Source organism: Typopeltis vanoorti, chromosome 23, assembly GCF_054136105.1.
Source record: "Typopeltis vanoorti isolate ZY-2024b chromosome 23, IOZ_Tvanoo_1.0, whole genome shotgun sequence".
Classification (NCBI taxonomy): domain Eukaryota; kingdom Metazoa; phylum Arthropoda; class Arachnida; order Uropygi; family Thelyphonidae; genus Typopeltis; species Typopeltis vanoorti.
The window spans coordinates 86474982-86489546 of NC_143571.1; the positions used below are offsets into that span (position 1 = coordinate 86474982).

The 14565-nt window shown below is 33.8% G+C and overlaps 1 protein-coding gene across 1 annotated transcript in view; it reads left to right on the forward strand.

Moving 5' to 3' along the window:
• Nucleotides 1-14565, forward strand: part of LOC150094044 (uncharacterized) — a 201532-nt gene that overhangs the window by 183485 nt on the left and 3482 nt on the right. Inside the window, exon 3 of the mRNA XM_090412976.1 lies at nucleotides 8529-8664. Coding sequence (XP_090269102.1) covers nucleotides 8529-8664 — 136 coding nt within the window. The remainder of the gene's footprint in view (nucleotides 1-8528; nucleotides 8665-14565) is intronic.

A 14565-nucleotide genomic window follows, 5' to 3' on the forward strand; every position in this document is an offset into this window, starting at 1 on the left:
CGGAAGGATGTTTGGATGCACGTGCAAATCGACACAGTCATCATGTAATCAGAAGGAAGTGAATGAGATATAGATGTGTGGCCTTCATGCCAACGCGAGGACATACCGTGGAATGTGGATGGGAAGTAACACTACACTTGTTATAATTAATTTTTAATACTAGATGGCGCTGCGATTTTGAAGCAAGTAGTCCCGCATACATTATAGCAGCATACATTTTCCAACAGATATTGGTATAAACTTCAATTCGAACAAACGTAGAAGTCTGAAAAATGCCATTTACAGAAGATCTTTTTTTTCCTGACATCCATCACGTGTCTATGATTCTCTAAACCAGCAGTGCAAAATCGAGAATGAGGATTTGGTTTCAAGTCAAAGTGATTGTAATTCAAGTCATACATAATCAAAATGGAGGAAGGGAAAGAATGAGAAGGAAATCTAACTATTGATTATTGTTGTATTATTAAAAGGGTTAGGAAGTTTGAAGGTTGTGTATTTGAGATGTTTTTTTTTTCTCGATTTCCATAAAAAAAAGTGAATGTGATGCATTGATGTTCTGTTTGTCTAGATATAGATTTTTGCAACCATAAAATTAATGACACAATATACATGTGTGCGTGACTATAGATGTCGAATTAGTTTGGGAGCGCATTCATCTCTTTCTCTTTGATAGTTTGACCATATACAGGTGTTTTTAAACAAGTTTCTTGAAGAGTCCATAGCTCCTTAGGTAACCAAGTTTCAACTAACAAGCATAAATACTCTAGCCAAATGATTTAAGTAATCTTCGTTGCTTCGGCCGTAATTCCAAAACGGCCAGTACCGCTAACAACCAATTTCTCGATCTATTTTGGCCACCCGACTGAAATAGAAAGTAACGTCTTTCGCATCGTACATTGCACGATGCAAAAGACGTTAAAAGACGTCTAAAGACGTTAAAGACGTCCTTGCTCTAAATGATTATTTTAAGGTATACCGATTTGTTAGTTTGACTTATTTATAATTTTTAATTCAATTGCAATTTTCCTGAATAAAACTCATTCTCGAGACTATTATGTCATTCCAAATTCATTTGAACATTAATTCACTCCCAAAACTTCATTTGAAGAATGCTTTCTGCAGTGGTAAGAACCCTGAAATGCAGGGATGCTTGTAGAGAGAACCTGCTTTACGGGGGGAAATCAAACTCGACTTCTGAAATCGTACCATTTTCGTCGAATCGTAATATTTTGCGATCATTCTAAACATTCTATTTAATATAATACGTATAAACTTGGGGAATTTATTTTCGTTTATTTTGTAACTCACAACACTGGGATTTAATCGACTAACGCCACAACAAAAATTTCAAACTCCATGAAATATATTCGGAGATTTCGTCTTCTGTTGAAATCGTAAGAGGACGCTTCCATCGGGTAAATAAAATAAAACAGAATCAAGAACTACAAGTCAATTATTTATAAAGCGAAACTTTTTATTTATTCTAAACGTAATCAATTCAAACAAATACGCTTGTTTTTTCTAAATGTGAAAACTGAACTCAATTTCTTTCACCACAATTTTTCATTGGTCACAACTACTAGTAACGTTAATGAAGTTTTTTGTTTTGTTCTGAATTGTTTTTTTTTACTGATTTCTCTTTTGGCCCTCTGATAATAATCCTGAAGCTTTTTGAGCATCGGCATGAGCCTCACGTACATACTTTGGAAGAGTTCTTGACTTACAGTGGCGTTATATTTGGCGAAATTCGCTAGTGAACGCAGTTAAGCATCAGTTCTATGACACTCCAAACTCTATTCGGCAAGCTAACACAGGAAAATTAATTATGCAAATTTCTCTAAACAATTCATGGCACGAACTTCAACATCAACACAGCTACTCATGGCCTAAATTTTACGTCCATTTTCTTTTCTTTGTGTTTCCCCCCCCCTTCCCCCAAAGAACTGTGATGTATTAAGAAGAAGAAGAAAAAGCAAAAAAAAAAGTTTTCTATCTTAAGACTGTTCATGTGAGATAAAGGAGCCTCCCTGGTACGTGTGCACCAAGTGGAATAATAATATGCACAACTTAGACAGCACGTTTATCTTCTTCCTACCTTACTCCATCCACATGTAAAAAAAGCAAGAATTTTGTAATTAAATTTATTTTAAGTACAACATATTGGGAGTGGAACCTTCAGGTTTTTTAATTAGAAAAGTTCGTATGGCAATAGTTGGGTTAATATTCGTAAGATGGCGCTACAATAACTTGCGACTTTAATGAAGAATTAGTTATGTGTGTCTGCTAGAGAGAGTTACTAAGTTCGCTTCATACCATAATTGCTAAAATATTCTACGAGTTTCCTGGACGTTGTACTTTCCAGATACAACTCTTTTCTTATCCTGCCCCGGAAAATGGATACATTAAAAAATAGCACCACTCTGACTCGTGCCAAACCCACAACAAAGCTTTTAGAGCTCTTTCAAAGGATGGTTCAGCAAGTTAAATTAGAGCCGAGCCAAGCAGGCTATCACAATGATAGTGTTTTTCGTCTAGACAGTCAGTCTGACATGCAACTCGAATTCCGTGGTGGGAAGGGATAAGCCAACGTAGATTGCATGGCCTGCATACCTGTAGTCACGAAATCCCTCAATTATCTGAGATATTTGAAAACAGCGTTGACAAAAGTATCATCGTTTGCTCGTGCCGTGTGTTAATCTGCAGATATAACTACATGTCCGGCAAATTTGTGGTTGTCGCTAATGGCGTAAGTACACCGTGTTAATAGTGATCGCACCATGCGACGGATTCCGTGTACAGAGATGCAAATGAAGGGTATTAACATACGTATATTTGATTTTACATTTCTACATGATAAACAGGAAAGATAATTTTTCCTTTATTATGAAGAACAGTCTGATGAAAGGGAAAGAAACGTTATGCTTCTGTTTCAGACGAATTCACCAACTTTGTTGACATATCATTAGTTTTGGTCATCTCATCAGTAGTCATGGAAACAGACCTAGATGAATTCTGGGCTGTTACAAAGTTATATAAAGTCGATACGATACCCCATTTATTACTAAAGAAATACAATAATACAATTATTTCTTTAGTAATATGCACGTGCCTTGAATCAATATTACTTATTATTTTTTCAAAGTATTTCCCACTACTCTTGTTGAAAAACATATCACAATGGGAAACAACATTTTAAAATCTTTGGAATTATTAATCATTATTAAATGAATAGCGCTAGGTTTTAGCCGCAAAAATATCTTGGATATCATTCTCAAATCGCTGCTTCTGATAGTTGTTGCTAGTAAATCAAAAAATAGGAAATGCCACCGAAGTCAGCGGAAATGTCAACTTATCTCTAGGTGGGATTGGGCATCTCTGCCATACCGCTTGGTCTGTTGTTACTGTGCCTGAGATTTCGAACACGATTGCATTATTTGGTAGCATCTCCCGTGTTTTTAAGAACAGCTTCCTTCAAATTTTCCAACATGCTACAGTAATAGGTTACATAAGCAGTTTCACCTATGAAGAGAATATATACCAACAGGACTCTATGAGGAATTTTGAAGCGCTGTCGGAAGGGTGGATTAATTTGATTATAAGGACCAGGACTGAAATTTCGTCTCGGGATTCGAAGAAACTTTATATGGGATTAAACTGTCCTTTCCATGGTGTGAGTTATCCATTATGGTCTATCCGGAATACGCTTATAATAAGCATCAAGAATAAAATTGTTTAAGCGACTAGTTTCTTACGATGTATTACTCACATCTTCAAGATAAATTTCTAAATTTGAAAAAAAAAAAAAAGCTTGTGTTAGCAGAGTGATTTCTAAAGTAACAAGGTGAACAATTATCCAATATTTTCTTATGTTTATTATTGGTAATTAATAATGGATGGCCATAATTTATACGGGATTGTCAACTAAAGATTAATTAACAGGAAAAATCTCATATCACTATGAGATGACGTTTTTTTTTTCTTAAAACGCGTAATGTAATTATGTTTATTAATCTAAACACCTTGATCCTATATTTATATCTCTTAAAGAGTCATCTGGTGGTAGTATCGAAACTAGCAAATCTTTATATAATTCAGGAAACTAACGAGATAATTTTAAAGAAGCAGGATGCCTCCGATGAATATTTTCACACCTGCATTTCATGATCAGTAATGTTTTTCAACTATCATCACATTTGTAGATTAAAGTTGACACATAATATCCTTTCAAAATATTTTACTTTATCTGCGTAGTACAAGTGAAGAAGTGCTGTTACTTTTGTCAAAGTCGGATTTATTCTCTTTGTGCGCTGTGTGAGACAAACAAGATTTCTTTCTTCAATAGATCAAAGATTTACTTTGTGTCTCTGCTCTTACTTTTCTTTCTTTGCTGTGTGCATTAGAACTTTCCTTATATTTCTGTTTTGTAATCTAATTTAAGCAACATGTTGCATGTTTGTGTGTAGGGGGTAGTATGCACTTCTTTTCTTTATATTGGGATATTCACGTAATAACTATGCAGAACTTTTCTCCTCTGATAAATCATTATTATTTGAATTCTGATATCGTTCGACAAAACAAAATTTTATCGGCATACTTATAGGTTTTCTAACTAAATATATCCTCAATCGATGAAGAGTTTCTTTTGTTAAGGTGTATACAAATTTCTGTGCTTTTGCGCAACGAAAATATTGCATTTCTAGTCACATTTAATTGATGCCAATTGCTACAATATATACGCTCTTTACTTTAAATGTGGTAAAACTGGGAACATTAGATATGGATTTGGCAACGATTATTGCTAATTTCTAACGTTTTTTCTTTGATGATAGAAGCAAAGACTCCTTAAATCTATGACATATTCAAGTATGCAGGAAGTTGGACAGTATCATGTGAAACATTCATTCTTTAATAGCAAACTGTTTGCATTTGGCAAGTTTACCACATTTATAGTTGTAATGGGAAATACTACCACTGGTAACAGAAGGGAAAAAGCAATGAGACGTCAGTATTAGTGTTGTTATGTTATCAAGTTGAAATACCAAGGAATACGAAATATCCTTTGTTTCTAATTTCCTCTAAGTGAAGAATTTGACCGTTCTAAAGAGTTCCTATTCAAAATCCAATAAATCCCAATAAATAAATCCAATAAACCTGATTATGTTTGAAATAAAAGTAAACAGAAACGTTATACTGCGTTCAATTTTAATGCAAAGTGACTTGTGAAACGTTGAGGCTGTTAAGAAAATTGTTCTCAAGATATTTCAAAGATAAAAACTGCGCTCTAAATATTCTTACATCTTTAGATTGCAAAAGAGAACATTTCGAACATTTATTATAAGTAAAAAGATCTTTTGAGTTTCTCTATGAATACGATAAATTAAATAGTGTACATTAAAAGTTGTGGCTTTTATAAACACATAAAACTAAGCAAACTTTTTTTGTAAATAACTTATATAATACATTCTTCAGCTTCCTGCCAGTTCAGGTCTTTCAAATCGGACCCCAGAAAATCATATTAAAATGATTAAACTTTCGATACTTCATTTTTAAATGACTTCTTCAGTAAGCAATAAAGCATGTGATTTACAGTAGATTTCGCAATTATTTTGTTTGCGAATGTATTCATTTATGAGCAATGGATGCAACAGTTTATTGTGCTTTAGCTTAATAAAAAATGTGGTCCAATTACCGGAATATGCCTTATGAGTTTATTATTTATCATTTATGGACTTTATCTTTCTGCAGATGGTAGGAATTCAATTTTTATGATTACGAAACGGTTAAATTCTCCACTCGTATTTCGAATTGTCCATTAAATACTGCATTTCTATGATATCACCGGATATAACTTCATGAGAAAATAAAATCAATCATCGTTGTATGCTACTAAATGTTTCAGGATGTTATGTAACTTATGAAGTTTGAAGAAGTCGTTTCTGAAAACATCCACGATGGTAAAGTGACGGAAATTATTTTTCGGAACGATAAGATGAAGTTCAAAGCGATGATAAACTAACTCCCTCTCCTTGTAGATGAATATCCACTGCTTCATAATTAACAGTCTATTGATTACTATCGTATCGAGAGCAATCTGAGGCGAGTTTATTCAGTCTTCCTATCCAGCACAGTTTAACAGCAGATCTTGAAAAATAATAAAAATTTTAGAGGTTCAGTTAATCAAATCAGTCTTTTAGCTGCCGCGACTATGCCGCTGTGAAAGATTATGAGTTCGAGATTTCCTGGCGAAATTGCACACTTTTAAAATAAGTAAAAAAAAAGTAGGTAATTACGCTATCCGAAAATCATTACGGAAGCTCACAAGTGGCCTCCTACCTGCAATTGACAAAGTATCAAGAGCACATGCGATATATTGAGAGCACATCCTCTTAACCCTTCCTGTGGAGGATGGGGAAGTAAATCGATTTTCGAAGTCAGTAATTAACATGAACACACCGTTATTAAAGTGGACTCATCGCCAGCTACAGATGGCTACCCGCTGAGGTCTCAAACCAGGATGGTGTATGTGAAAGGAGACAGCTGTTTAGAAACTTCATTCTGATCTTGCGTGATAAAATGAAAGAAGCAAATTTGTTCTGTGTTTTATATCTCAAAGGCTGGAAGAGATAGACATGCATTATATATTAGGGGAGAAACACTACTTTGGCTTTTAAGATAACATTTTTATTTTTGAATAACAAATGCCTAAAAATGGATTTGTTTGTTAAAGCTCGCAATATATTTTATATGTAGAATACTTTGTTTGCCCAGCTACATTTATATTAGAAAATTACTTCGAGTTTTGTGGAATTTTTAATATTTATATAAACGAACAGGCTCTAAAAATATTTATATAGTAATTTTGTTTCTAAACTTTTTTTTTTGAAGAAGTACTGGCAGGATAATCTACCCTATATATATAAAATGATAAGCCTTTTTATGTCACGTTTTTTGAAACGTTTTGAAACTCAGGGGCTACCCTGAGTGTGGAGTCTTCAAAATTCGAGTCATCAGAATTCAAGGAGAACCAGCCTACCAGTCCGGAACACAGGGGGGGCGCCATAGACGCCAGGAGGCGTATCCCCCCTAGTATCTCTATAAAATAATAAAAAATACATAAATAACAAAAGTCTGTCAGTCGTTTTATATAAAAAATATTATGATTATTCTGACATTCTCTATTATTGTATCTTTTAACGTTATTATTATGCAGTTATTAATACTGATTCTAAATGGACCCAGTGATGCACTATAACCTTGCTTCACGGAATCTGCGACAACTTTAGCATAAGCAATACCAAAATCCCTTTCCGTTTAACTGAAGTTGCAGATCTGCAAGGTTTTTGATATTGTAATGATGCCAAATATACTGCTAATTTGCATTGAGAAGTGTGAATACAAATGGAAATTGATTGAGTTTGGGTTTTAATCTGTAATGTGAAATTGCAGATGAACTTCCGATCTACAGAGATTTACTGCCTCAGGTAACAGAGCCGACGAACTCTTACATGTAGAACCGATACTTATCATTATGTAATCTTATCCCATTTCTCTATAAGGATAATTTGCTTGATTGGTGTCACCTGTGGTGCAGACAATTTCTATCTGCAATTTCTAAAATGTAAAAAAATAAATAAAAAATGGTACATTTTTTATTTATTTTTGTTGTCATGCACATGGTATATTTACATTATGTTTGCGATCCTGGGGTGCACGTTCTTTTTAAACCATTCTTTGTTTCTTTTTCTGCATAATTTAATTCATCATTTCATCATCCACTTGCAACAATCCTCTCTTCTACTTTTCCGTATTCTTTCAATCGCATTAATTCTCTTATAGCATATATGGCAGCATGACGATGGTTTAGCGTTCTCTGAAGTTGCAATTTTAAGAATTCAAAACTTTCCAAAATCTAATATTCAATATTGTTAAGATGAGGTTACTAATTCCATTTCTCAAATGGCATTCGGACGGGAATTTAATCAATAGAGAAAGCAAAAACATCCCGAGAATGCTGAAGCGAAAGAGAAAAAGCAGCGGACTGTGCAAAACTGATACTGAGAAAGACCACGCCCTGATTCCCCCACTTGGAGAAATAATGAGAGTTCAGTGATTACCATCTGTGTATGTTTCCGAAAAAATATTGATCTTAAATGTTGCTGGCAATTTGTTTTCACACCCCATCTGACTGATGACATAGCAAACGGAACGGTCAACGATTTTACATTACATCTGATAAAAGATGTCCTTGGAAACCACCCTAAAGATAAATCATCCATCGTAGAGAGAAATAATCTACAGAATTAACGAAATTCTTGCACATTCTATCGGCTTGAGACACACCAAAACTTTTGAAGGGTTTCAAGGAAATCAAAATGACGTATGAAATTTATTTAATTGAATTGCTGTTATAATTCCTTTGTCGATGTGAATATTTCTATCGCAGATGTAATACTAATTAAAAAGTGTACGTGTGTGTGTGTGTGTGTATGCTCATGTAATTGTTTTAGTAACGACTCGCATTCTTTCAGTTACAACGCTCAACTAACGGTACAGTTTATATCAAAGATGTGGACATAACAACGACAGGAACCTACAAGTGCGAAGTTTCCGCAGATGCCCCCTCTTTCCAAACAGTCTCTGCCCAAAAAGTAATGCTTGTTCGAGGTAATTATAAGTCTTTAATAATTCGAGTTCATCCAAAAATATTTTACTAAACTAATTAATCACATTTAATGCTTTCTAGTATTACTATATATAGGTGGATTACTATATACTACGTATAGGTGGATTGATACGGTACAAAGTGCCTTAGACGACAGAAATATAAGATCTGATAATGTTGGAGTCTTGACAAGTAGCAGACTGATTTGGAGGAAAATTGTAGATAGGAAGTTAGTAAGGAGGTAATTTTTTTCATGTAGTACTATCATATCCTGTACACCCCTTGAGGGTACATGGCAGGAATTTGATGATGATGATAGTATTACTAATAGTAATAAATACTCAAAATACTTTGCAGAAATATCCGATGGTAAATTAAGTGTGAATTGTGGATTTCAAAATGTAGGGAACAACACAACCTTTTGTTTTGCGTCAATTGGTGTGGCGTCGTACATGTTATCAAATAAAAATATTAAATCAGTTACATAAAATATATCAAGGATGCTAGCATCCTTGATATCGATCGAGTCCTGTCCAGAAACGAATCCTGTCCAGTAATTCAAAGAATTTTGATGAGACTCAATAGAAAGCCAGTTAGCCACTCTTGCACAGAGTTGATAGGGTTTCTCTCCATGAAACCGTTTTCTATCTTGCAAAATAGGCAAACGGTCGAAAAGAATAAACACAATTCACAGACAAACTATGAATTTGGTAGGCACAAAACAAACTTTATTATACTGCTAAAAAGGGTTAAGAAAGCTAAGAATACTTAGCTGTTCATGGGCAATAAAATTGAAAATAAGATAATTGCATCGATTCAAATACAAACTTTTGTATTTCATTAACCCCTTAACATACAAAGACGTCTGTGACACGTCGTTTGTTTATTGCACCAAAACTGATTTTGAATTTTGGTTTCATATATAAATACAACCGAATATAGACGCTGGACAATCTTGTGCCTGTTTCCTTTCAGCCGAGAAAAGTTGCCAACGGCGTGTATCGGCTATTTCGTTTACGTTTGCACAGATTCATCATTATTTTTCAAATAATGATGAATTTGATCCAGTCAATCACCCTCGCCTAAAACTCGCCCAAAAAATTTGCAGAAAAACGACCGATTTTTGATTTTTAATTGGTACGTTAAGAGGTTAAGGTGATATAAAGTTGATGTAAAATATGATAAAATCAAAAGTTTAGGCAGACTCATATAGATGTCCCCAAAAGAATCCCTCCTCCCAAAAAAAAAAGATATGTTAATTCTCATTGTGTATCTTAGAAGTAAATTCATCCATACAAGATGGGGTGAGTCCCTTAATTAAGGGCATTTAGGCAATTTAATTCAGCAGAATGTAATTACATTTTAATTATATTTCTAAATATAATTTTAGTTTAACTAGGATAGCTGACAAATTTTTCAATACTTAAGAATCGGAAGTAATTTTATGATATCACAGTATGTTCTGAAGTGGTAACAGCAAAGAAATGATAATATTGAAGCATTCTTATGTTTTATATCAGAAAAGAAATTTTAGCCACATACATCATTCTAGCAAATTCATCTCTATAGTAACTCTTGCAAAATGTCTCTCTCTCTCTCTCTCTCTCTTACTCTCTTCTTTCTTTCTTTCTTTCTTGGTGTTAACTTTAAATTGCACAACAGTCACACGCTAACTCTGTCTGCATAAAGGATTTCATTACAGTTTAACAAGCACTCCTTTTTTTATATCGAAGTAGTCAAAGGAGAAACTTATTTGTTCACAGGTTCTGTAACGCTTTTTTTATTTGACATGCTCTCAAAATTCAGCAACTTGCTTATGTACATGCATAGCAATTTGCGTGAACCAACAGTAGGTGGCAGTACTTATGCAGTATCAAGTTGCAGCCAAGTGATCCTTTGTAAACTTTAACCAGCGAGCTTCTCTCCGAACCTTAGTAAATTGATCGCTGGATACACTGCTTTCATTTCAGAGTGCATAAAGGCATTTACCATCGGGTTGCCTGAACTACTTCTGTAGTGAACGAGACATAAACAAAAGTTCTTAAGATGAGAAGAATTGAGAATGACACTTAAAGTTGAATATCACACAATCCAGTTGGACTTACTTTTATATTTTAGGTATTAATGTCATACAGGGTATGCCATTACCTCGATTCAGTTTATTGTTCAGTAAGTTTAACAACTAATAGGCAATAGAATGAATATACAGGCACACCTTTATGGCATTCGTATAGTGAAGGTATGTAAGTTCTTTTCACTTAAACCTTGTTATCTTGTTATCTCTCCTCATAATGTAATTACAGTATTACATCCCCTAGGGGCTGTGTTTTTACATTATGAGAAAATATCAAGGATAGTGAGGGAGCTTGCGCCACCTTTGATACGAGTTGCCTTGGTGTTGTACTACCAAGTGTTTACTTACACTTGGATTTGCCGATAGTTTTTCGGTATGAAACTCATAGATCTTAGTCCTAGTTCTTAGAGTTTCGCTTACTGGCAGATAATCATCAAAGGATTTGTATCCGCCTTCATTATAACTAATAAGCAACTTTTTCCCTTAATATCTGTTAGGAATTTGCCGAATAAATAGTTTTGTATTTGCTTCCCAGGAAATAATTTACATTGCGTTTTGATCTAATCCAATATTAAAAAGCTATTGCTAACAGAAAATATATACGAAATACGATCAATTAAAAATACTTTGAGATAAGTGTGTAATTTTTTTCTGTGGACATTTTGATTCTCATAATACTTCAAAACTATGAAAAGAGTGCAAAGCAGATACAGTTTTCCACCACAACACTAGGTGAGACAAATTAATAATGAGACTCTCCTAAGAACTGCTTCTTAATAAAATCAGACTTGTATTTTTACTGTTCAGTTGACGATACTATTCGATGAGTGATTTTAAACATGGGACTTGTATTTTCAAATGAAGAATACAATTTACTTCAAAGATCAGAGATACTAGTTTTTCTGTTTCCACCAGTGAAGCGCAAGTTATCTAACTATCCGGGCATATCCGAAATAATTATTTAAGATATGAAGCTCCATGGCGTGAATTTTGACGTGAATGCCAAAATGTTAAATTAATTAATCCAGTCAAGAAAACAATAGTTTGGAAGTTGACAATGAGTCATTTTGTGGCTTTACAAGCGTCACCCAACTCCATTTAAAACCTTACAGTTAAACAAGTTGGAATCTTGAGCTTCCAAGACTTTTGCTTTCATCACAACAAAAGTATACATTTTCATTTGCAAACTATTTTGGAGACTTATACGTTAAAATTTGAAATCACTAATAATTTAATATAATTCCAAAATTAGACGAATGAAATGATGAATAAACTAGTAAAGTATTACTAATAATCGCTTCAGGAAATTTGTAAGTCGAAAAACACTTTCATATCTACAGATATCTGTAATATTAGTAGTTAAGAAATGGGCATTAATTCATTAGATATCAAACACTGGTGACTTTTTTTCCAGTAGAAGAATTCGCAAAAGCTACATTAAACTGCTAAACAAATGATTCACTTCTTGCTCGTTTAAAGTTCGATATTAAATTATTATTCTCTCATTTCTTCCCTTTGGGGGAAAATTTACATTTATAAACCAGATGATTGTCCGTTTAAATTTAGTTGCAGATGCTGCATGGAACGGTATCTTTTATTCTTCGTTAATGAGAGTCATCATCTTCATTACCAAACATCTTCATTAACATAAGTGCCTGTGTGGGAAACCATTTGCATTGATCGACCATCGATTAACACAACTCGTCATTTTCCCTTCTCGGAATCAATAAGCGAGAAAAGCTAAGTGCTAATTCATTTGGATGGATTAGTTTTACTTCTAAAATGCCAACACACCGCTCATCTTTCACTCCTAATAAATAATTTTATACACATCGTAACTTGTTCAAAGCAATGCGTTACCTTTGACAGCTAGCACACGTTAGAAACTTCGTATTATAAATAGTGTAATAAAAGTGTCCGAATTCCCAGAGACCTGCGGGAAAGAAGGGTACGCATTTTCGGCTTGGTTTATTATTGTGGCTGTCGCGAAGTTTGCTAATTACCAGCAGAGTATTAACACCTCGGCTATTGTCGAAGACAGAACCACTTTGTCACGCAACAACAACCCGAACTTCTATTACATTACCTTAATGCTCCCTCTAGAGCTCCCCGTATCTGCCTAACGCCCAATTAAGTTTACAGTTATGGATTATCGTTTTAGCAAGCAGCCAGTCATCCGTTTACATCTGACAAATTTATACGATAGGTCCTCATGAAGGGGCCAATATTGGAAGGCTGTAGTGTCACCTTAAACATGCCATCAAACGCAGCAAGAGATTTCTTTAAGAAATGTGTAATAATAGTGTCAACTCTTAGCGATTTAGTTAAGTTGTCTTGCATATTGCACTGTCGATATATCTTGGAAACAAGATGTTGTTGTGCGTGTTTTAATATGGCAGAAATGTACAAAATTATTTGATAAAGCGAGGGAAAAAACTTCTTACTTGTGGAAAATATAATGGGAATTTTTATCTTGATTTCTTAGTGTGCAAAGAAGCGTCACGATATAAGGAAAAGAGCATACACATATAAAAAACTGCAAGAGCATAGAAAGTATCTCTGTAGCACATTAGCCAACGCTGACAAATGAGGCAGTGAATAATGCTTAGTTTTGTTTATGCTCTAACAAGACAGGTAATGTTAAGAGGTCAAAGAGTTAATAATTATAATCTTAAATATGTGCGCAGAAAATAACAGAAAGAATATATGGAAAAATTATGTTTGAAACAATCAATATGAGCGACATTAAGTAGTCAAATTAAATAATTAATACTTATAAATTTGCCTAAATTGATTTATGCAAAACAGATAAAATTACGCATTCGCAGTATAAACTAAAATACGCGAATATACTTACATTTTGTGTTAACTATCTATTATGAAGACGAAATCTTTAGACGGGCAATTATTTTAGGTACGTTGCAAGAATTGAATTGTGTTTCTATTCTTTGTTATAGCATATACAGCAAAAATTTAGAAATTCTGTTTTATTCGTAGCTGATATTGCTCCATTTTAGAGACACTCTGTGGGTTAATATAAATCAAATATTTCAACTCTAGTAAAAGGATACTCATAAATACCAAAAGAAAACATTGGTTAGTCACAGAAAGTGCTTATGTGCTTCTGAACAATAGGATAACAAATTAATAGAGATATGTTACGAGCCTTCGCAGCTCAGTCTGTTTCTACGATGCTTGAGTTGCTATATATATAGTAACTCAGGCTATGATTCTAGTTTATTATGTCTATTAATTTGTTTCTTCATCCTATTTGTCCATTTTATAGGGGTAAACGCTACCACCTGCTTTTGCAACCTGATAAATACAGAGAGAGAGAGAGAGAGAGAGAGAGAGAGAGAACCGTCACCCTATTATCATTCTCCTATTGTGAATAATACGCTGTTAGTAATAGGAATAGTCTGTTTCTAGCGAATGATGTAACGAATCTTATTCACCAGGAGCAAAAGAATTCAGTATTAGTATTATGTCTTCAAGAACGAAAAGCCACAAACAATTTTGTTAATGATTTGCTGCCATTACAACTTTTATTCTTGGTTACATAGTATGTCGAAGGATCATTCCATAATTACATATTATATTTATCATTAATTACTTTGTTAATCGATAAAATATCTCTAAAATATATTTTTATTGGCATTCCGTTTTTTTCATTCTAGTAGGATTTCCAAAAGGTTGTCACCGGTATTAAAAATTATTCCGTATTCACTCAACCTAATTTTCCATTTATAGCAACGATTGATGACACAAATTTGGAGGAGAAAAATAATCGGCTAATGGAGATTGCAATCGTGCTTTTATGCAGTACATT